This window comes from Oncorhynchus nerka, linkage group LG9b (genome assembly GCF_034236695.1).
Source record: "Oncorhynchus nerka isolate Pitt River linkage group LG9b, Oner_Uvic_2.0, whole genome shotgun sequence".
NCBI classification, from domain to species: Eukaryota; Metazoa; Chordata; class Actinopteri; order Salmoniformes; family Salmonidae; genus Oncorhynchus; species Oncorhynchus nerka.
Window position 1 is genome coordinate 35,899,584 of NC_088424.1, and position 23,225 is coordinate 35,922,808.

At 45.9% G+C, this 23,225-nt stretch overlaps 1 protein-coding gene across 2 annotated transcripts; it reads right to left on the reverse strand.

Moving 5' to 3' along the window:
• Positions 1 to 39: 39 nt before the first annotated feature.
• Positions 40 to 9,891, reverse strand: gorasp2 (golgi reassembly stacking protein 2). Of its 2 annotated transcripts, none has more exons than XM_029651277.2 (10): positions 9,702 to 9,891; positions 8,815 to 8,895; positions 8,456 to 8,659; positions 8,048 to 8,134; positions 7,785 to 7,915; positions 7,564 to 7,699; positions 5,193 to 5,316; positions 1,458 to 1,544; positions 1,216 to 1,344; positions 40 to 1,075 (listed from the first exon to the last, which is right to left on the reverse strand). In XM_029651277.2, the coding sequence occupies exons 1-10, from the start codon at positions 9,762 to 9,764 to the stop codon at positions 792 to 794; spliced, it is 1,326 nt and encodes a 441-aa protein (XP_029507137.1). In that variant the 5' UTR covers positions 9,765 to 9,891; the 3' UTR covers positions 40 to 791. The 2 variants fall into 2 exon arrangements, with proteins under 2 accessions (XP_029507137.1, XP_029507139.1); XM_029651279.1 differs by having other exon boundaries at positions 1,249 to 1,344; positions 9,702 to 9,889.
• Between the last annotated feature and the right edge of the window lie 13,334 nt (positions 9,892 to 23,225).

A 23,225-nucleotide genomic window follows, 5' to 3' on the forward strand; every position in this document is an offset into this window, starting at 1 on the left:
GCATATTTTGAAATAGAAAAACACGCACAAATAAGAAAGTATTTTAAAATTCCATTAGCTTTATTGCTCGAGTATGTTTACAGGGTGTTTTCATAAAGTTGTAACACAGCGCCCTCGTGTAGTTGAAAAGCCTCACTTCGCCTTCATTTCCTACCTCTTCAACCCACCATGCAGCGCCGTCTAACCCCCAATACGATATTTACCACAAACCCTAGTCCAGTCACAAATAGTTCATAGTTCTGACGATATCCCTGCCTATTTCGGTCCCCTCTGGCATGGCCATCTAGTGACTACCACCCTCACACAACGTTTAAGGGTAGGCTATAGAGTTATGTTAGAAACGAAAGGTGCATGGAGAGAAGAACAGGGAGAGAAGAACAGGGACAAACATGCCTAATATTTTTCAAAACGTGGTGCAAAATAATGCAGATTTCATTCTTTAACAGGAACAATCAAAACAATTAAACAAAAAAATAATATATAAAGGAATATCTAGCTAATAGATGTCTGTGTTCACTAAAGGGTACTTAAGAGAATTGGAATTTTGAAAGAAACTAAGGCAGTGTGGGTCAGACAGGCTGGCAGGGCTTCCCTGCTTGTTGCCACTCAGCCACTTCTTTATTCCTCTGCTCCATGTTTCCAACTGACTGCACCAGCCTCACCGTGGCAAATTATTCTGTCCCTCCTGGCTAAATAAATATGAGAGAGAGAGAGAGAGAGAGAGTGAGTGAGAAAGAAAACGAGAGAGAGAAACCGGCAGGTTCAATTCTGGGTATGAGACTTTTCCTGTGTTACGACGACGTCTTCGTGGCAGCCTTTGATTCCATGGTCGCCGAGGCGACGGCTGGTTCTGTGGCGGCAGAAGCGGGAACTGTGGCACCAGGGAGGGTCTGCTGCTCTGGGGCGGGGGTGACTGTGGAAAGGGTGAGGGGGGTGAAGGAGGAGATGTCGACAGGGGGAAGGGATGTTACCCCCTGGGGTAGGAGGGGGAGCTGGGACAGCATGGCAGGCAGGGGGGGGAGGGGGGCTAGACCAGGCAGGTTCAGAGGAGGGAAGGGTGCGAGTGGAGGGAATCCTGAAATGGAGGGGAGAGGAAGGGGCAGGTGAGAGAAAAGAGATCTGTAGTTGAACACATGAATAATCACACTGGTACATAATACGTTAATGCCTGGGGGTGGAAACCCACTGTTAGCATTAGCTGTTAGCTGTATAAACCTGCTGTTCCTGGTGGCAGTAGCCCGCTAATACCTGCTAGCGATACAGCACTGAGGTCTGGTAGTGCGGTGAGGTTGAGGTTGGGGAGGTTTGGGAATGGGGGCAGGCCGCCCGGGAGAGGCAACAGACCTACAATAGCACACAAATAAACATACTTAATCAGTGTAGAAAAGGTATTGTGTGTAAGATTAGATCGTTTCAATTCGATCTTGAAATATAATTCTGAAGAGGCATGTACTGACCTGGTAGCGTGGTGGCGGGGTTGAAGGTCGTGGAGGCTGGGTTTAGGGGGCTAAGGGAGGTGGGCAGCAGGGGAACGGTGGGGAGACCTGGAAAAGAAAGAAAGAGAGTTTGAGCAGTTAGCACACAGTTGTATAGGAGAGAGAGGACCTTTTAGACCAAGGGTGGGCAAACTACGTCCCGCAGGCGGCAGCAGGAAGTTTGAGTAGAAAATGTCATAAATAAGTAATTATTTTGGGTAAGAAAATATATATTTTTTTAAATACTCCAGGCCCCACTAATATTTAAAACTAAATAGAACTTAATAAATTATAAAGGCTCTGGAGCAACAAACCGCCCTTGCTGTCTCTGCCTGGCCGGTTCCCCTCTCTCCACTGGGATTCTCTGCCTCTAACTCTATTACAGGGGCCGAGTCACTGGCTTACTGGTGCTCTTTCATGCCGTCCCTACGAGGGGTGCGTCACTTGAGTAGGTTGAGTCACTGACGTGATCTTCCTGTCTGGGTTGGCGCCCCCCCTTGGGTTATGCCGTGGCGGAGATCTTTGTTTGCTATACTCGGCCTTGTCTCAGGATGGTAAGTTGGTGGTTGAAGATATCCTTCTAGTGGTGTGGGGGCTGTGCGTTGGCAAAGTGGGTGGGGTTATATCCTTCCTGTTTGGCCCTGTCCGGGGGTATCATCGGATGGGGCCACAGTGTCTCCTGACCCCTCCCGTCTCAGCCTCCAGTATTTATGCTGCAGTAGTTTGTGTCGGGGGGCTAGGGTCAGTTTGTTATATCTGGAGTACTTCTCCTGTCTTATCCGGTGTACTGTGTGAATTTAAGTATGCTCTCTCTAATTCTCCCTTTCTCTCGGAGGACCTGAGTCCTAGGACCATGCCTCAGGACTACCTGGCATGATGACTCATTGCTGACTCCACCTGGCCGTGCTGCTGCTTCAGTTTCAACTGTTCTGCCTGCGGCTATGGAATCCTGACCTGTTCACCGGACGTGCTACCTGTTCCAGACCTGCTGTTTTCCACTCTCTAGAGACAGCAGGAGTGGTAGTGATCGGCTATGAAAAGCCAACTGACATTTACTCCTGAGGTGCTGACCTGTTGCACCCTCGACAACTACTGTGATTATTATTATTTGACCATGCTGGTCATTTATGAACATTTGAACATCTTGGCCATGTTCTGTTATAATCTCCACCCGGCGCAGCCAGAAGAGGACTGGCCACCCCTCATAGCCTGGTTCCTCTCTAGGTTTCTTCCTAGGTTTTGGCCTTTCTAGGGAGTTTTTCCTAGCCACCGTGCTTCTACACCTGAATTGCTTGCTGTTTGGGGTTTTAGGCTGGGTTTCTGTACAGCACTTTGAGATATCAGCTGATGTACAAAGGGCTATATAAATAAATGTGATTTTATTTAAAGGACCTACAGTGCATTCAGAAAGTATTCAGGCCCCTTGACTTCCTCCACTGTTACGTTAAAGCCTTATTATTTTCCCTTATCTACACATAATAGCCCATAATGACAAAGCAAAAACAGGTTGAGATATTATTGCAAATGTGTTAATAATAAAACAGAAATGCCTTATTTACATAAGCATTCAGACCCTTTGACTCGAAATTGAGTTCAGGTGCACCCTGTTTCCATTGATCATCCTTGAGATGCTTCTACAACTTGTTTGGAGTCCACCTGTGGTAAATTCAATTGATTGGACATGATTAGGAAAGGCACACACCTGTCTCTATAAAGGTCCCACAGTTGACCGTGCATGTCAGCAAAAACCAAGCCATGAGGTCGAAGGAATTGTCTGTAGAGCTCTGAGACAGGATTGTGTCGAGGCACAGATCTGGTGGAAGGGTACTAAAATATTTCTGCAGCATTGAAGGTCCCTAAGAACACAGTGGCCTCCATCATTCTTAAATGGAAGAAGCTTGGAACCAACAAGACTCTTCCTAAAGCTGGCCGCCCAGCCAAACTGAGCAATCGGGGGAGAAAGGCCTTGGTCAGGCAGGTCACCAAGAACCCGATGGTCACTCTGATAGAGCTCCAGAGTTCCTCTGTGGAGATGAGAGAACCTTCCAGAAGGACAACCAAGGCACATGACAGCCCGCTTGGAGTTTGCCAAAAGGCACCTAAAGGACTCTCAGACAATTACAAACAAGATTCTCTGGGCAGATGAAACCAAGATTGAACTCTTTGGCCTGAATGCCAAGCGTCATGTCTGGAGGAAACCTGGCACCTCCCCTACTGTTTAGCATGGTGGTGGCAGCTTCATGCAGTGAGGATGTTTTTCAACAGCAGGGATTGGGAGTAGTCAGGATCAAGCAAAAGATATACGGAGCAAAGTACAGAGAGACCCTTGATGAAAACCTGCTCCAGGTTTCTCAGGACTGGGGCGAAGGTTCACCTTCCAACAGGACAACGACCCAAAGCACACAGCCAAGATGATGCAGGCATGGCTTCGGAACAAGTCTCCGAATGTCCTTGAGTGGCCCAGCCAGAGCCCGGACTTGAACCCGATCGAAAATCTCTGGAGACCTGAAAAAGCTGTGCAACGTTGCTCCCCATCCAACCTGACAGCGCTTGAGAGAATCTGCATGGGAGAACTCCCCAAATACAGGTGTACCAATTTTGTAGCGTCATACCTCCTTTGGTCGTCTTTCCTTCTAGTTCTCTGCTGCCCATGACTGGAACGAATTGCAAAAATCTCTGAAGCTGGAGACTCACATCTCCCTCACTAGCTTTAAGCACCAGCTGTCAGAGCAGCTCACAGATCACTGCCCCTGTACATAGCCCATCTGTAAACAGCCCATATATCTACCTACCCCATACTGGTATTTATTTAGCTCCTTTGCACCCCAGTATCTCAACCTGCACATTCATCTTCTGCCGATCTACCATTCCAGTGTTTAATTGCTATATTGTAATTACTTCGCCACCATGGCCTATTTATTTCCTTAACTTACCTCATTTACACTCACTGTATATATACTTTTTGTTTTCTTTTGTTCTACTGTATTATTGACTGTATGTTTTGTTTATTCCATGTGTAACTCTGTTGTTGTATGTGTCGAATTGCTACGCTTCATCTTGGCCAGGTCGCAGTTGTAAATGAGAACTTGTTCTCAACTAGCCTACCTGGTTAAATAAAGGTGAAATAAATAAAAATACCCAAGAAGACTCCAGACTAATCGCTGCCAAAGGTGCTTCAACAAAGTACTAAGTAAAGGTACGGAATACTTATGTGCATGTGATATCTGTTTATTATTTGTAATAAATTTGCAAATGTTTTTTTTTATTACTCAAAACCTTTTCTTTGTCATTATGGGGTATTGCGTCTAAATTAAGGGTGGGGGAAACTAAGCAATTTTAGAATAAGGCTGAAATGTAACAAAATGCTTACAAAGTCAAGGGCTCTGAATACTTTCCGAATGCACTGTATATATTTTCAAATAACTGCGTGTTTTGTGGCCCGCAAATTGATATTGACCAAGAAAAAAAAAAGGAAAAAAAATGATTTAAGTGCGACCCTAAATTGTATTTCAAAATCCCGATGTGACCCTGGAGAAAAAAGAAAGAAAGTTTCCCCATCTGTAGCATTTCCAGTGGGAGTTTGAAGGGGGTGGGGAGGCCATCTGGACCCATATTAAAAATGATTGGTCAAACCCTGGTGCCACATTCCATTCCAGACATTTCTTAACACTTTGATACCATATTATGTTGAGAGAGAAAGCAAGAGAGATTAAGTACCTGTCTGAAGCTCACTTGGAATGGTGGGTGGAGCTGAGTTGATTGACAGGCTGGACAGCGAATCTTCTAACCCCGTGGGGACAGAGGGCACAGCAGGGGGTGGGGTTACAGCAGAGAGCTGAACCTGAGTGGGAGGGAGTAATAAGGCAAAAGCAGAGAGAAAGATAGATGGAGAGAGGAATAGAAAAATGTGAGGGGTGGCTGATGAACAGGGAAGGTCAAGTGCATTTAAAACAAGTAATTCACAATTCTAATGAAAACCTTTCCTCTCGGTCTCATCTGTCTGCACTGGGAGGGACAGTCATACATACAGTACCAATCAAAAGTTTGGACACCTATTCATTCAAGGTTTTTGAGGCTTCACTACAGCCCGTTTCGAAACCAGGATGCATCACATCCGGCCGGGATTGGGAGTTCCATAGGGCTGCGCACAATTGGCCCAGCATCGTCCAGGTTTGGCCGTCATTGTAAACAAGAATTTGTTCTTAACTGACTTGCCTAGTTAAATAAAACTTTTGTTTTGCCTTGATGACAGCTTTGCACACTCTTGGCACTCAACCAGCTTCATCTGTTATGCTTTTCAAACAATTTTGAAGGAGTTCCCACATATGTGTACTTGTTGGCTGCTTTTCCTTCACTCTGCGATCAACTCATCCCAAACCATCTCAATTAGGTTGAGGGCAGGTGATTGTAGAGGCCAGGTCATCTGATGCAGCACTCCATCACTCTCCTTGGTCAAATAGCCCTTACACAGCCTGGAGGTGTGTTTTGGTTCATTGTCCTGTTAAAAAACAAATGATAGTCCCACTAAGCGCAAACCAGATGGGATGGTGTATCGCTGCAGAATGCTGTGATAGCCATGCTGGTTAAGTGTGCCTTGAATTCTAAATAAATCACTGACAGTGTCACCAGCAAAGCACCCACACACCATGCTTCACAGTGGGACCTACACAGAGATCATCCGTTCACCTACTCTGCATCTCACAAAGACACGGCGGTCTGAACCAAAAATCTCAAATTTGGACTCAGACGAAAAGGACCGAGTTCCACAGGTCTAATGTACATTGCTCATGTTTCTTGGCCCAAGCAAGTCTCTTCTTATTGGTGTTCTTTAGAAGTGGTTTCTTTGTAGCAATTCGACCACGAAGGCCTGATTCAGTTTCCTCTGAACAGTTGATGTTGAGATGTGTGTTACTTAAACTGAAGCATTTATTTGGGCTGCAATTTCTGAGGTTGGTAACTCTCAAGAACGTATCCTCTGCAGCAGAGGTAACTCTGGGTCGTCTTTTCCTGTGGCGATCCTCATGAGAGCCAGTTTAATCATAGTGTTTGATGGTTTTTGCAACTGCACTTGAAGAAACGTTCAAAGTTCTTAATTTTCCAGATTGACTGACCTTCATGTCTTAAAGTATTGATGGACTGTCGTTTCTCTTTGCTTATTTGAGCTGTTCTTGCCATAATATGGACTTGGTCTTTTACAACATAGGGCTATCTTCTGTATACCACCCCTACCATGTCACAACACAACTGATTGGCTCAAACGCATTAAGGAAAGAAATTACACAAATTAACCTAACAAGGCACACCTGTTATTCCAGGTGACTACCTCATGAAGCTGGTCCAAGCTTGTGCAAAGCTGTCAAGGCAAAGGGTGGCTACTTAGAAGAATCTCAAAATATGTTTTGATTTGTTTAACACTTTTCTGGTTACTACATGATTCCATATGTGTTATTTCATAGTTTTGATGTCTTCACTGTTATTCTACAATGTAGAACATAGTAAAAATAAAGGAAAAGCCTTGAATGAGTAGGTGTGTCCAAACTTTTGACTGGTACTGTACATACATAATGAGCCTTTCATAGCTCATAACCTAGCCCTTCGTCAGGGCATGGACTCTACAAGGTGTCAAAAGCGTTCCACAGGGATGCTAGCCCATGTTAACTCCAATGTTTCCCACAGTTGTGTCAAGTTTGTGTAAAAAAATCCAGCAGCATTGCAGTTCTTGACACAAACTGGTGTGTCTGGCACCCTCTACCATACCCCTTTCAAAGGCACTTACATATTTTGTCTTGCCCATTCACCCTCTGAATGGCACACATACAAAATCCTTCTTTAACCCATCTCCCCCTTCATCTACACTGATTTAAGTGGATTTAACAAGTGACATCAATAAGGGATCATAGCTCCCATCTGGATTCACCTGGTCAGTCTATGTCATAGAAAGAGTTCTTAATATTTTGTACACTCAGTGTATGTCATAGTAGATGGATTACAAAAGAGCATAAAGTGACAGTGTCCACTGACCGTCCAGGCAGTTATAGCTGTTCTGATTCTGGGCTCTGTTTTGGTCGAGTTCTGGGTTGATACTAACCTCAGTGAATCCGTCCTTGAGCGCGCTGATGGGCTCACCACTGGGAATTTGACCCGGAAAACTAATCTTCTTCCCTTCTTCAAATGGCCGGGTGGGAATTCTATGCAGGTAACCGTATCCGATGCCACATCCCAGACTGTAACAGGGGAACAGGAGATAGCATTAGCGTGATGTCACTTGTCAGACTGAAGTGTGTAGCGTGTGTATTGTATGTTGGTTACCTGCCCTCCCCTCCCCAGGAACTGTTGGGGGTGATGACCACCTCTCTGCAGTTGTCTGTGTCTGTGTTATAGACATATAGCTTCAACCCCTTCCCCTCATGGGTCTCAATCAGAGAAAACAGGTCCTCCGACTGAGGAGAGAGAGAGGTGGAAGGGAGGGAGATAGATAGAGATCAACTTCAATGACTTGTACCCAAATGCTGATTGGAAGTCTTAACTCCTAGTGTAGAATGCATGGAATAGTAGTGTCAGTGTGTGCGCACCTCGTTCATAACGGTGTCGGCTCCTATGATGTAATCAGTGTGGGGCCGCAAGCCAGCCAGGGCTGCCGGAGAGTTAGGCTCCACCTCCTGAGAAAGAGAGACCCTTGGTTAATTGTATTTTATATAACAAAGCAAGTCAGTTAAGAACAAATTCGTATTTACAATGACAGCCTACCCCGGCCAAACCCTAACAACGCTGGGCCAATTGTTCTCCACCATATGGGACTCCCAATCACGGACAGTTGTGATACAGCCTGGAATCGAACCAGGGTCTGTAGTGACGCCTCTAGCACTGAGATGCAGTGCCTTAGACCGCTGCGGCACTCGGGAATCCCAACTTATATCAAGAGTTACACCTGCCCGGTACACTGGGGCGAGCTAAATTGGGCACACCCATTGGCTACTCACCAGCACATGCCAGATGTTCTCATTGGCTCCCTCGAAGCTGCAGAAGCGTATGGAGACACCCAGCAGGCCCTGGCCACCCCAGAGGTTGCTTGGGGTGACGGTGGACTCCCTGAGCTCCAGGGTCTTAGAAGAGTAAACCAGCATTCTAACTGGCTTCTCCACACTGGCCTTCAACAGGTCCTTCAGAGTGTCATTATCCTTGTTCTGAAACACAGACAGGGTAAATTATAGAATTAGAATAAGTAGAATGGACAATCAGAGCTATACAGTACAAGACAGCATCCTCAGTGGGGGTTTGTGTATGTGCATGTAGTAAGTGTGTGTTGAACATACCGATTCAACAGCATGTCTTTGCTTACCAGTCTTTCATTGTTGATGGAGACGATAAAGTCAAAGAAAGGCTCCAGTCCTGCACGGTGTCCTGGAGAATTCTCCTGAACCTGAGGAGAAGAGAGAGGAGACATGACTTGTAACAACTGTATTTTGTGATTGAAGGGGAGCACCTGGTACAAGGTTTGAACAAGGACCATGGAAGTTACAGGTTATCTACACCACCGCCTGTGACATGAGATCCAGCTAAGGTTCTGTCTTCTTGGCAAAGGTTAGGGCGTTGCACATCATCTTTGAACTTTTAGCAGTAGCCTTAGAATGAAATAGGTATTACAAGCTACACCTGTAATACCAAAAGGTTGGTTACCTGTCTGTCTCAAGATCAAATGGATCCTTGTCACATCAACATATTGAAGATGGAGGTCTATACATTTAGGGAGTAATGAGACATTCAGGTGGTCTGGCAAATGTGTAAATCAAAGACATGACTCTGTGATGTTGAGGATTCTGTCAGCAATGCGGCAGCACCTACAGAAGTTGACATTATGACAGCTAGCTAGCATTGAGCTGGCTAGCTCATTTAAACACCATTCACTCTGTCTAACTGCCTGGTTGTTTTGACAGCTAAACTTGTTTACCAAACAATACATGCAACCAATAACACTCATACCTTTCAAAGCTGCATGTAAAATGATATATGCAAATATTTAACTTGGACAATTACACAATACAACTGCAGCAAATGCTGGGGAAAATAGCGTTAACAATGTCTATTAGCATTAGCTGCATGTAGGCCGGAATGTGATCCCCGGCCTCTATCTGACGGTGAGGACACAATTAGATCTTGCTGTGGGACCATTCTTACGGATGCTAACATTATTTTGCAGACGTCAAAAAAAAACAAAAAAACACATACCCGAAGAACATGGTAGCCTTCGGATCCTCCTCCCGGTATCTCGACACTCTGCGACCCCCCCATGTCACGGCTGGTTTATATCGTAGTAAGGATTTAATGCTTGATATTTTTCTGCTCAAGTAATATTGCTAACTGGCTAGCTTCAACTCTACTAAGGCAGCCTGCCAGCTGAGCACTTGTGTTGTTACGTGGCAGTCCACCAGGAAACAGGGCTGATGGGAGTTTTCCCATAGCCGCAGATCTAGAATCAGTTTATCCACCCAAATACTGTAATTATTAATTAGTGGGAAAATGGCAAAACTGACCCAAGACCAGTGTCTATGACCAAGTGTAGGCTGGTGACATGCGCAAAAGTCTTGGGCTTCAGGTGCTGCTTTTGAATTGTGATATGCAGTATACTCAGACAGTATTACTAGTATTGGCATATTGTACCATTATATCACAATTGACTGTAAAACCTAGCAGCTGTTTTTCACCCCTCAAAAAAGTGCGTAACAGATTGATAAAGTAACACTGGTAACATTCGGCAAGCGCTACTGGAGTGCCAAGTCTAGGACCAAAAAGCTTCTTAGCAGTTTCTTTAATGCAGGGAAACTTAAATCCGTTTTACCAAATTTCTATCAGCATGTTAAATGTGCAACCAGAGGAAATAGAACTGAACCACCTTTACTCCACACACAAACGCTTACAAAGCTTTCCCTCGCCTTCCATTTGGCAAATATGAACATAACTCTATCCTCCTGATTCCTGTTTACAAGCAAAAATTAAAGCAGGAAGCACCAGTGACTTGATCAATAACAAAAGTGGTCAGAGGGGGCAGATGCTAAGCTACAGGACTGTTTTGCTAGCACACTGGAATATGTTCCGGGATTCCTCCGATTGCATTGAGGAGTACACCACATCAGTCATTGGCTTCATCAATAAGTGCATCGATGACTTCAACCCCACAGTGATTGTACGTACATACCCCAACCAGAAGCCATGGATTAACAGGCAGCATCCTCACTGAGCTAAAGGCTAGAGCTGCCGCTTTCAAGGAGCGGGACCTGAAAGCTTATAAGAAATCCCGCTATGCCCTCCGACGAACCATCAAACAGGCAAAGTGTCAATACAGGACTAAGATTGAATCGTACTACACTGGCTCCAATGATCGTCGGATGTGGCATGGCTTGCAAACCATTACAGACTACAAAGGGAAGCACAGCCGAGAGCTGCCCAGTGACACAAGCCTACCATGAGCTAAATTACTTCTATGCTCGCTTCGAGGCAAATAACACTGCAACATGCATGAGAGCACCAGCTGTTCTGGAAGTCTGTGTGATCAGCTCTCCGCAGCCGATGTGAGTAAGACCTTTAAACAGGTCAAAATTCGCAAGGCCACAGGGCCAGATGGATTACCAGGATGTGTACTGTGAGCACACGCTTACCAACTGGCAAGTGTCTTCACTGACATTTTCAACCTCTCCCTGTCCGAGTCTGTAATACCAACAAGTTTTAAGAAGACCACCATAGTCCCTGTACCCAAGAACACTAAGGTAACCTGCCTAAATGACTACCGACCCGTAGCACTCACGTCTGTAGCCATGAAATGCTTTGAAAGGCTGGTCATGGCTCACATCAACAACATCATCCCAACAGATCCACAGATGATGCAATCTCTATTGCACTCCACACTGCACTTTCCCACCTGGACAAAAGGAACACCTATGTGAGAATGCTATTCATTGACTACAGCTCAGCGTTCAACAACATAGTGCCCTCAAAGCTCATCACTAAGCTAAGGGTAGGTAACAACACATCCACCACGCTGATCCTCAACACGGGGTCCCCTCAGGGGTGCATGCTCAGTCCCCTCCTGTACTCCCTGTTCACTCATGACTGCACGGCCAGGCACAACTCCAACACCATCATTCAATTTGCCGATGATACAACAGTGGAAGGCCTGATCACCGACAACGACGAGACAGCCTATAGGGAGGAGGTCAGAGACCTGGCTGTGTGGTGCAAGGACAACAACCTCTCCGTCAACGTGATCAAGACAAAGGAGATGTTTGTGGACTACAGGAAAAAGAGGACTGAGCACGGCCCCATTCTCATCGACAGGGCTGCAGTGGAGCAGGTTGAGAGCTTCAAGTTCCTTGGTGTCCACATCACCAACAAACTGATATGGTCCAAGCACACCAAGACAGTCGTAAAGAGGGCATGAAAAAGCCTATCCCCCTCAGGAGACTGAAAAGATTTGGCATGGGTTCTCAGATCTCCAAAAGTTTCTACAGTTGCACCATCGAGTGCATCCTGATGGGTTGCACTGGTATGGCAACTGCTCTGCCTCCAACCGCAAGGTACTACAGAGTGTAGCATGAACGGCCCAGTACATCACTGGGGCCAAGCTTCCTGCCATCCAGGACCTCTATACCAGGCGGTGTCAGAGGAAGGCCCGAAAAATTGTCAAAGACACCAGCCACCCTAGTCATAGACTCTTCTCTCTGCTACCGCACAGCAAGCGGTACCGGAGCACCAAGTCTTGGTCCAAGTGGCTTCTAAACAGCTTCTACCTCCTAGTCAAATGGCTACCCAGACTATTTGCAGTGCCCCCCCCCCCCTCTCACCCCCTCTTTACACCACTGCTACTCTTTACACCACTCACACTGCTTTTCTTTATCTTGGCCAAATGAGAACTTGTTCTCAACTGGCCTACCTGGTTAAATAAAGGTGAAATAAACTCTCTGTTGTCATCTATGCATAGTCACTTTAATAACTCTACCTACATGTACATATTACCTCAACTAACCAGTGCCCCCACACATTGACTCTGTACCGGTACCCCCCTTGTGTATAGTCTCGCTACTGTTATTTTATTGTGGCTCTTTAATTACTTGTTACTTTTCTCTCTTATTCTTATCCATATTTTTTTAACTATATTTTTGGTTAGGGGCTCGTAAGTAAGCATTTCACTGTTGTATTCGGGGCATGTGACTAATAACATTTTATTTGATTTGAAATACCCCCCTGTTTTTTACACTGCTGCTATTGGCTGTTTATTATGCATAATCCCTTTACAAATAATCTTGACTAACCTTGTACCCCCGCAGATTGACTCTGTCTCTTTTTCTTGAACTTCAAAGTTGGTTAAGGTCTTAAACGTGTTAACCCTCGCAAGGCTGCAGGCCCAGACGGCATCCCCAGCCGCACCCTCAGAGCATGCGCAGACCAGCTGGCCGGTGTGTTTACGGACATATTCAATCAATCCCTATACCAGTCTGCTGTTCCCACATGCTTCAAGAGGGCCACCATAGTTCCTGTTCCCAAGAAAGCTAAGGTAACTAACTGAGCTAAACGACTACCGCCCCGTAGCACTCACTTCCGTCATCATGAAGTGCTTTGAGAGACCAGTCAAGGACCATATCACCTCCACCCTACCTGACACCCTAGACCCACTCCAATTTGCTTACCGCCCAAATAGGTCCACAGACGATGCAATCTCAACCACACTGCACACTGCCCTAACCCATCTGGACAAGAGGAATACCTATGTGAGAATGCTGTTCATCGACTACAGCTCAGCATTCAACACCATAGTACCCTCCAAGCTCGTCATCAAGCTCGAGACCCTGGGTCTCGACCCCGCCCTGTGCAACTGGGTACTGGACTTCCTGACGGGCCGCCCCCAGGTGGTGAGGGTAGGCAACAACATCTCCACCCCGCTGATCCTCAACACTGGGGCCCCACAAGGGTGCGTTCTGAGCCCTCTCCTGTACTCCCTGTTCACCCACGACTGCGTGGCCACGCACGCCTCCAACTCAATCATCAAGTTTGCGGACGACACAACAGTGGTAGGCTTGATTACCAACAACGACGAGACGGCCTACAGGGAGGAGGTGAGGGCCCTCGGAGTGTGGTGTCAGGAAAATAACCTCACACTCAACGTCAACAAAACTAAGGAGATGATTGTGGACTTCAGGAAACAGCAGAGGGAACACCCCCCTATCCACATCGATGGAACAGTAGTGGAGAGTTTTAAGTTCCTCGGCATACACATCACAGACAAACTGAATTGGTCCACTCACACAGACAGCATCGTGAAGAAGGCGCAGCAGCGCCTCTTCAACCTCAGGAGGCTGAAGAAATTCGGCTTGTCACCAAAAGCACTCACAAACTTCTACAGATGCACAATCGAGAGCATCCTGGCGGGCTGTATCACCGCCTGGTACGGCAACTGCTCCGCCCACAACCGTAAGGCTCTCCAGAGGGTAGTGAGGTCTGCACAACGCATCACCGGGGGCAAACTACCTGCCCTCCAGGACACCTACACCACCCGATGTTACAGGAAGGCCATAAAGATCATCAAGGACAACAACCACCCAAACCACTGCCTGTTCACCCCGCTATCATCCAGAAGGCGAGGTCAGTACAGATGCATCAAAGCTGGGACCGAGAGACTGAAAAGCAGCTTCTATCTCAAGGCCATCAGACTGTTAAATAGCCACCACTAACATTGAGTGGCTGCTGCCAACACACTGACTCAACTCCAGCCACTTTAATAATGGGAATTGATGGGAAATTATGTAAAATATATCACTAGCCACTTTAAACAATGCTACCTAATATAATGTTTACATACCCTACATTATTCATCTCATATGTATACGTATATACTGTACTCTATATCATCTACTGCATCCTTATGTAATACATGTATCACTAGCCACTTTAACTATGCCACTTTGTTTACATACTCATCTCATATGTATATACTGTACTCGATACCATCTACTGTATCTTGCCTATGCTGCTCTGTACCATCACTCATTCATATATCTTTATGTACATATTCTTTATCCCCTTACACTGTGTATAAGACAGTAGTTTTGGAATTGTTAGTTAGATTACTTGTTGGTTATTACTGCATTGTCGGAACTAGAAGCACAAAGCATTTCGCTACACTCGCATTATTGATTTTTTATTTTACTAGGCAAGTCAGTTAAGAACAAATTCAATGACGGCCTAGGAACAGTGGGTTAACTGCCTGTTCAGGGGCAGAATGACAGATTTGTACCTTGTCAGCTCGGGGATTTGAACTTGCAACCTTCTGGTTACTAGTCCAACGCTCTAACCACTAGGCTACCCTGCCGCCCTGCTAACCATGTGTATGTGACAAATCAAATTTGATTTGATTTGATTTTTAAGTAAGCATTTCACGGTAAGTATTTGTATTTGGTGCATGTGACAAATAACATTTGATTTGATTTGATAAGGGAATATGAATCTAAACACTCACTGATAATATACACAGTTTAAACCTGTAACGGATGTCGTCTGGAGATAGAGAGGAAGACCATGGTAAGTGTTCATGATGTAATATTTAATGAAACGAACTGAACACTGAAATACAAAACGAGTGAGTGAGTGAGTGAGTGAGTGAGCACCAAAACAGTACCGTGTGGACCAAACACCCACAAACCAAAAGTGAAACCCAGGCTACCTAAGTATGATTCTCAATCAGGGACAACAATTGACAGCTGCCTCTGATTGAGAACCATACTAGGCCGAACTCAAAAACCAACATAGAAAAACAAACATAGACTGCCTACCCCAACTCACGTCCTGACCATACTAAAACAAAGACAAAAACAAAGGAACTAAGGTCAGAACATGACAAAACATTTGGAAACCTGTGGAAACCTTTCAATCATAAGATATTTAATGATGAATGTTTTTATGGTTCTACTACTACCACTAGCTTAATCTTTCACCTAGCTGCCTTCTGGGGTGTTAAAAACTAACTAGATGTGTGTGAATGTGTACATGTACACCTACTCTTTCCATGACAGACTGACCAGGTGAAAGATATGATCCCTTATTGATGTCACTTTTTAAATCCACTTCAATCAGTGTAGATGTAGGGGAGGGGACAGGTTAAGCCTGGACACAATTGAGACATGGATTGTGTCTGTGTGCCATTCAGAGGGTGAATGGGCAAGACAAAATATTTAAGTGCCTTTGAAAGGGGTATGGTAGTAGGTGCCAGGTGGACTGGTTTGTGTCAAGAACTGCAACGCTGCTGTATTTTTCAAGCTTAACAGTTTCCCGTGTGTATGAAGAATGGTTCACCACCCTGTGGAACGCTTTCATCATCTTGTAGAGTCCATGCCCCGACGAATTGAGGCTGTTCTGAAGGCAAAGGGGGGGGGGTGCAACTCAATATTAGGAAGGCACACTTAATGTTTTGTACACTCACTGTATATATTGCTAAACTGCGACAACATCTGCAAATCTGTGAATTCCAGTGCTTGACTTGGACTGAAATAGGTGCCAGTTCTCATTTTGGGTGTGCCAGTACTGTTTAAATTTAGGTGTAGGAGCTCCACAATATTTTTGAGCTACTATTCTATAAGAGAAACAGGAGCTCCAGCAGTAGAACATTTGAGGTACCGGTACTCTCAAGTCAGGGACTGGTGTACGTGACCAATAAACTTTGATTTGATATGTGTGTTATCAGGGTCAGATAAGGACAGCTTTCCTCTTGACACATACAAGTTGAGTGTATTCATTTGTATTACCTAAATTGAAAACTATACGAATTAGTAACTATGGGCAATGCATTGTTTCAATCTCTGGGAATAGCAAAGAAAGTGACTGTAACTTCTGGATTCAAAGAGGAAAATGTCCTCTTCTGACACCAACATTTTTTTATTTGGTTTACTAATATACAGTCTTACTAGTATACAGTCTCAAATAAAATCTAACTTTATTTGTCACATGCGCCGAATACAACAGCTGTAGACCTTGAAATGCTTACTTACAAAACCTTAACCAACAATGCAGTTCAAGAAAGAGTTTTAAGAAAATATTTACCAAATAAACTAAAGTAAAAAATAATAAAAAATAACACAATAAAATAACAATAACGAGGCTGTATACAGGGGTTCCCTGTACCTAGTCAATGTGTGGGGGTACGGGTTAGTCCAGGTCATTTGTTCATGTAGGTAGAGGTAAAGTGTCTATGCATAGATGTCAGGAAGCTTGGCCCCAGTGATGTACTGGGCCGTATGCACTACCCTTTGTAGCGCCTTGCGGTCGGATGCTGAGCAGTTGCCGTACCAGGCGGTGATGCAACCGATCAGGATGCTCTCGATGGTGCAGCTATATCACTTTTTGAGGATCTGAGGACCCATACCAAATCTTTTCAGTCTCATCAGTAAAAGTAAGTAAAGATGAACTGTTCATGTAGAATAGGCCCACATCACGATCACATTAGACCAAAAAGCCCCCCTTCCAAAATAATAACAATAATAACATTTACACATCTACAACAACAACATACAATATAGATTAGGGTAAATCAATTCATAGAATCAAATAAGAAAGATAGAAATAAACCTGTCTGTTATTAATTTAGGTAGTTGAAGCTGTGTTTGTGTTATAAGTACTGTAGTTTCCATCCTAGTCTCTGACTGATGGTCATCAGCCCCAACAGAATAAGACCTAAATACAAACAGAAAAATAGACTTCAAATGGATGACTCTCTTCAAATAAACAACAAGGAAAGTATGATAATTACAAAGCATAGAGAATAAGACAAATTGTGTTTATCACTGCTTATTACCAAAATAAGAAAAACAAGTAAAATTAATAGTAAATTAACAGTAACTATGCATGAATTCAATCTCTGTGAATTGAATACAAAATAAATAAACAAAAATCACTTTAGTCAGACAAAAATGAATGACAGCAATATAGCTCCAAGTATTAGATTATTTCTGATGAGTTTTTAAACAGATTCTCATATTGGACCTTTGAGTAAAACCCTTCCCACAAGCAATGATAGGGCTTCTCATCAGTATAAACACATCTGTGTCTCTTAAGGCCAGCTCCGTAGTCCAACCGCATTGGGCACACAGAGCAGGCGCTCACCTGTGTGCCATTGCTCATGTACTTTGACAGCCATGTATGTCATGAAAGTTTTTCCACAGTGTGTACAAATGAAAGGTCATTCTCCTGTCTCATAAAGCTTGTGCCTGTGCAGCTCCCCGGACCCTAGGAAAGCCTTCCCACATACGCTACACAGGAACTACTTCTCATCATGAGATGTCAAACCAATGGATTCTCCTGAATGAACCTCTTCCCACAGACAGAGCACCTGCAAGGCCGTCCTCCATTGTGAATGTGCAGGTTTATTTTTAAGACCTGTGCAGCAGTGTAACCCTTGCCACACTGTGGACATACAGGTGGCCTTTTCCCCGCGTGATGTCGTTGCAATCTCAGACCGTCTTTTAATTGAAATCTATTATCACACTATTCACAGTGGAAGGGCTGCACAACTGTGTAAATGCTCTGAAGTCGCTTTAGGTGTGCTGGGCTTTTGAAATCCTTTCCAAGTACGCTACACAGAAACGACTGGTTGGTGCACTCTTAGACCCGCCTTTTGATTTAAATGTTTTATCACACTGGTCACAGTAGAAGGACCATCGTACTGTGTGAATGCTCTGATGTCGCTTCATGTGTGCTGGGCCTTTAAACGCCGTCCCACATTTAAAGCAGGTGTACTTCTTGGCCGAGGAGCTCTTCTCTGGGTGTTTCTTCCAGATCAGCTGGATGAGCTCCACCATGTGTCCATGGGAGAATGGGCACTGGTGTCAGGAGAAGACCTGAGAGGACAATATATTAGTCTGTCTTCCTGAGTCCTCCTGTTCACTAAGAGAGGAGGTCACTGACGGTGAGGAGGTCACTCTTTGTTCCTGTTGACCCACGTTTGCTGCGTCACCTTCATCCTCCGGTCCTCTCTCACCTTCCCCCTGTCTCTCCACCTCCTGTCTCACCCCCCTGTCTCACCCCCCTGTCTCACAACCTCCTGTTTCACCTCCCATATGTCTCACCACCTCCCATCTGTCTCACCTCCTGTCTCACCTCCTGTCTCACCTCCTGTCTCATCTCCCCCTGTCTCACCATCTCCTGTTTCACCTCCCATCTCACCACCTCCTGTCTCACCTCCTGTCTCACCTCCCCCTGTCTCACCCCCTGTCTTACCATCTCCTGTTTCACCTTCCCCTGTCTCACCACCTCCTGTTTCACCTCCCCTGTCTCACCTCCCCCTGTCTCACCTCCCCTGTCTCACCTTCCCTGTCTCACCACCTCCTGTCTCATCTCCCCCTGTCTCATCTCCCCTGTCTCACCTCCTGTCTCATCTCCTCTGTCTCACCTTCCCCTGTCTCACCTCCCCTGTCTCACCTTCCCCTGTCTCACCACCTCCTGTCTCACCACCTCCTGTCTCATCTCCCCCTGTCTCACCTCCTGTCTCATCTCCCCCTGTCTCACCACTGTCAATGTCATCTTCCAAGTTATCTTCACAATTCAACTCTCCTCCTTTGTCTTGGCCTTACTCGTCATTATGCAACAGTCCCTATCCCTTTTCTGAGAGTGTTCCCTCACCTCCCCCTGACTCAACCTTCCCCTGTCTCACCTCCCCTGTCTCACCTCCCCTGTCTCACCTTCCCTGTCTCACCTTCCCTGTCTCACCTCCCCCTGTCTCACCTGCCCCTGTCTCACCTTCCCCTGTCTCACCTCCCCTGTCTCACCACCCCTGTCTCACCTTCCCCCTGTCTCACCACCTCCTGTCTCACCTCCCCTGTCTCACCTCCCCTGTTTCACCTCCCCCTGTCTCACCTCCCCTGTCTCACCTCCCCTGTATCACCTCCCTGTCTCACCTTCCCCTGTCTCACCACCTCCTGTCTCATCTCCCCTGTCTCATCTCCCCTGTCTCACCTCCTGTCTCATCTCCTCTCTCTCACCCCCTGTCTCACCACCTCCTGTTTCACCTCCCATATGTCTCACCACCTCCCATCTGTCTCACCTCCTGTCTCATCTCCTCTCTCTCACCCCCCTGTCTCACCCCCTGTCTCACCATCTCCTGTTTCACCTCCCATCTGTCTCACCACCTCCTGTCTCACCTCCTGTCTCACCTCCCCTGTCTCACCCCCTGTCTCACCATCTCCTGTTTCACCTTCCCCTGTCTCACCACCTCCTGTTTCACCTCCCCTGTCTCACCTTCCCCTGTTTCACCTCCCCTGTCTCACCCCCTGTCTCACCACCTCCTGTTTCACCCCCTGTCTTACCTCCCCTGTCTCACCACCTCCTGTTTCACCCCCTGTCTCACCTCCTCCTGTCTCACCTCCCCTGTCTCACCTCCCCTGTCTCACCTTACCTTGTCTCACCTCCCCTGTCTCACCTCCCCTGTCTCACCTTCCCCTGTTTCACCTCCCCTGTCTCACCTCCCTGTCTCACCTCCCCTGTCTCACCACCTACTGTATCAGCTCCCCTGTCTCACCTCCCCTGTCTCACCTTCTCCTGTCTCACCACCTACTGTTTCACCCCCCTGTCTCATCTCCCCTGTCTCACCTTCCCCTGTTTCACCTCCCCCTGTCTCACCTCCCCTGTCTCACCTTCCCCTGTCTCACCTCCCCCTGTCTCACCTTCCCCTATTTCACCTCCCCCTGTCTCACCTCCCTGTCTCACCTTCCCCTGTCTCACCTTCCCCTGTCTCACCTCCCCTGTCTCACCTCCCCTGTTTCACCTCCCTGTTTCACCTCCCCCTGTCTCACCTCCCCTGTCTCACCTCCCCCCTGTCTCACCTCCCCTGTTTCACCTCCCCTGTCTCACCTCCCCCTGTCTCACCTCCCCTGTCTCACCTTCTCCTGTCTCACCACCTACTGTTTCAGCTCCCCCTGTCTCACCTCCCCTGCCTCACCTTCTCCTGTCTCACACCCTACTGTTTCACCCTCCCCTGTTTCACGTCCCCCTGTCTCACCACCTACTGTTTCACCCTCCCCTGTTTCACGTCCCCCTGTCTCACCACCTACTGTTTCACCTCCCCTGTCTCACCTCCCCTGTCTCACCTTCTCCTGTCTCACACCCTACTGTTTCACCCTCCCCTGTTTTACCTCCCCTGTCTCACCTTCCCCTGTCTCACCACCTACTGTTTCACCTCCCCCTGTCTCACCTCCCCCTGTCTCACCACCTCCTGTCTCACCACCTCCTGTCTCAACTCCCTCTGTCTCACCACCTCCTGTCTCACCTCCCCCTGTCTCACCACCTCCTGTCTCACCTCCCCCTGCCTGGAAGTCAGCAGCCCTAGAACCATTTCTGTCACAATGGTCACAATCTCCTCCAGCTTCCCAAAATGCTCACTTTGCTGAGCCAAATTCCACATGAAGGCAGACATTAGGCGAAGCGGTGGAGCCCAGAGGTGGAGAGAGAATAATGACAGATGTGAACCTGCCTGAAATTACAGGAGAAACAGGACAGACAACATGACACTCATCTGAACCTTTATCACTGTAACATAACGTCTGGGAGTCCTCTACTGCCTCCACCAGAGACTCTGGCTTCATCACGCAAGGTCCATGGACCGAGCACCTGTTGCAGCTTACCCTCTCTCTGCATTGCACTGTTAAGTTAATGGCAGCAGTGGGCTAGTCTTTGTAGGAAAGTATTAATTGGCATGCAGGGCTTTGTGTGTGGGTGAGGATGCTTACAGGGGATGGGGATACTATAACATGGTGTATGTAAGTGTTTTCTGTCTCATCCTGAGGCTCATGCTTTAACCTTAGTGATGCACACACTAAGTTTTGTAGACTTTACCCTTTGCAAAATCACGTTGTTTAGAAGGAGTGCAAAGGCACTTCACAGAGTAGGCATTCCATAATGGAAATATGCAGATGATGCTAGAACCCGCCAAGCTTGTGCTTGACTCTGCCCACTATGACCAATGTTTTCCCATTGGAAACGACAGGCTGTTTTCTATCCTTGTTTAGTTCTAAACATCTTTGGTAATATGGTGCGCTTCAAATGAAAATACTTCCGGCATCTTGCGACATCGGCAATTGTCCATAGCAATACGTGGTTGACGTCAGTGCTGTCTGGCTTTAATGTCTATGCCATGGACAGATGCCGTGTACACAATCATGTTTTTCTTTGTTTTTCTATTTTCTACTTTACAAAGACAAAAATAGACACAAAAAAAACTAAACAAACAGCAACATTAAATACAGAATACAAGAATAGAGACGAATAACCTACAGAAAAATACACTTTTCTGTGATTAGTTTACAAAGCTAAAAATATGGTATATATGTAGGCTACCTGCCTTGGGTGCAGGCATCCTAGTCGTTAGAGCGTTGGACTAGTAACCAAAAGGTTGCAAGATCGAATCCCTGAGCTGACAAGGTAAAAAACTGTCATTCTACCCCTGAACAAGGCAGTTAACCCACTGTTCCTAGGCTGTAATTGTAAATAAGAATTTGTTCTTAACTGACTTGCCTATTTCAAAAAAATGTCAACTCCTTTTATTGGTCGCATGCACAGGTTTAGACTTGACTTACATTCCCAACAACACAGAGTTAAAAAGTCAAACAAATATTTGCTAAATTAAAAAGGAGATAGTAACGCAATACAACATTAATGAGGCTCTATACAAGGAGTACCAGTACCGAGTCAATGTGCTGGGGTAGGAGGTAGCTGAGATGATATATGTATAAATAGGGGTAAAAGTGACTAGGCAATTAGGTTGCATAATAAACAGAGTAGCGGTAGGCTATGTGAAGAGTGTGGAAGTGTGTTTACTGTATATTTTGTAACTATTTGTAGCTTCCATCTTAAGTATTTACTAGTAACTGATAGACAGCTCAAATAGGATAGTCTGGCTAGGAGCTAAATGCACAAATAAATTCCAAATAATATCCAGTCAGTTAAAAGAAGGGGTTAATATTGATGACACTCTTCAAATAAACAAGGAAAGTATGATAACCACAACAATGCATAAAGAATAATAATTATGTGGAACAAGTTTGACCCATGCTTGACCTCACAGGAGGTTGGTGGCATCTTAATTGGGAAGGACGGGCTCGTGATAATGGCTGGAGCGGAATTAGTGGAATGATATCAAGTACATTAAATACGTGGTTTCCATGTGGTTGATGCCATTCCATTTGCTCCGTTGCAGACATTATCATGAGCTGTCCTTCCCTCAGCAGCCTCCACTGGGTTTGTATATAATGTGTCCAATGACCAAATCTTCAGACATGGTGACACTCGACAGAGGACAGAGCATGATGCCCTCACACAGTCTGCCCTCTGCTAAATTGAGTTTACTCTTATTGACTGTTATTTTTACTGGGTAATTGTGTTGAGCCCATGTAATGTTATACCAGTCTGATGTATTTTGGTGTGATGTCTGTGTGTGTACATACAAGCAGCCAGGCATGTTTTTGCCTTTGTGTGTGTCTCTGTCTGTGCTCTCTCTTTCTCTCTCTCCCCTCTGTTTCTCTCTCACCTTCTTTCTCCCTCTCTCTCTTTCTTTCTCTCCTTCTCCCTCTCTCTTCTGTCTCTCTCCCTCATTATTTCTCTCTACTCTCCCTCTCTTCCTCTCTCTCTCCTTCTATCTCCCTCCCTCTTTCGCTCCTCTCTCCTTCTCTCGCTTTACTAACCCCCCTCACCACACACACACACACAGTAAACACATATACTGTA

Coding starts and splice junctions, on each gene's coding strand:
- gorasp2 (XM_029651277.2), bottom strand. CDS start 9,764: ATGGGGGGGTCGCAGAGTGTCGAGATACCGGGAGGAGGATCCGAAGGC. Junction 8,896..9,701: donor AAGGCTACCATGTTCTTCGG/GTATGTGTTTTT, acceptor TCTTCTCCTCAG/GTTCAGGAGAATTCTCCAGG. Junction 8,135..8,455: donor AGAACATCTGGCATGTGCTG/GTGAGTAGCCAA, acceptor TCTCTTTCTCAG/GAGGTGGAGCCTAACTCTCC.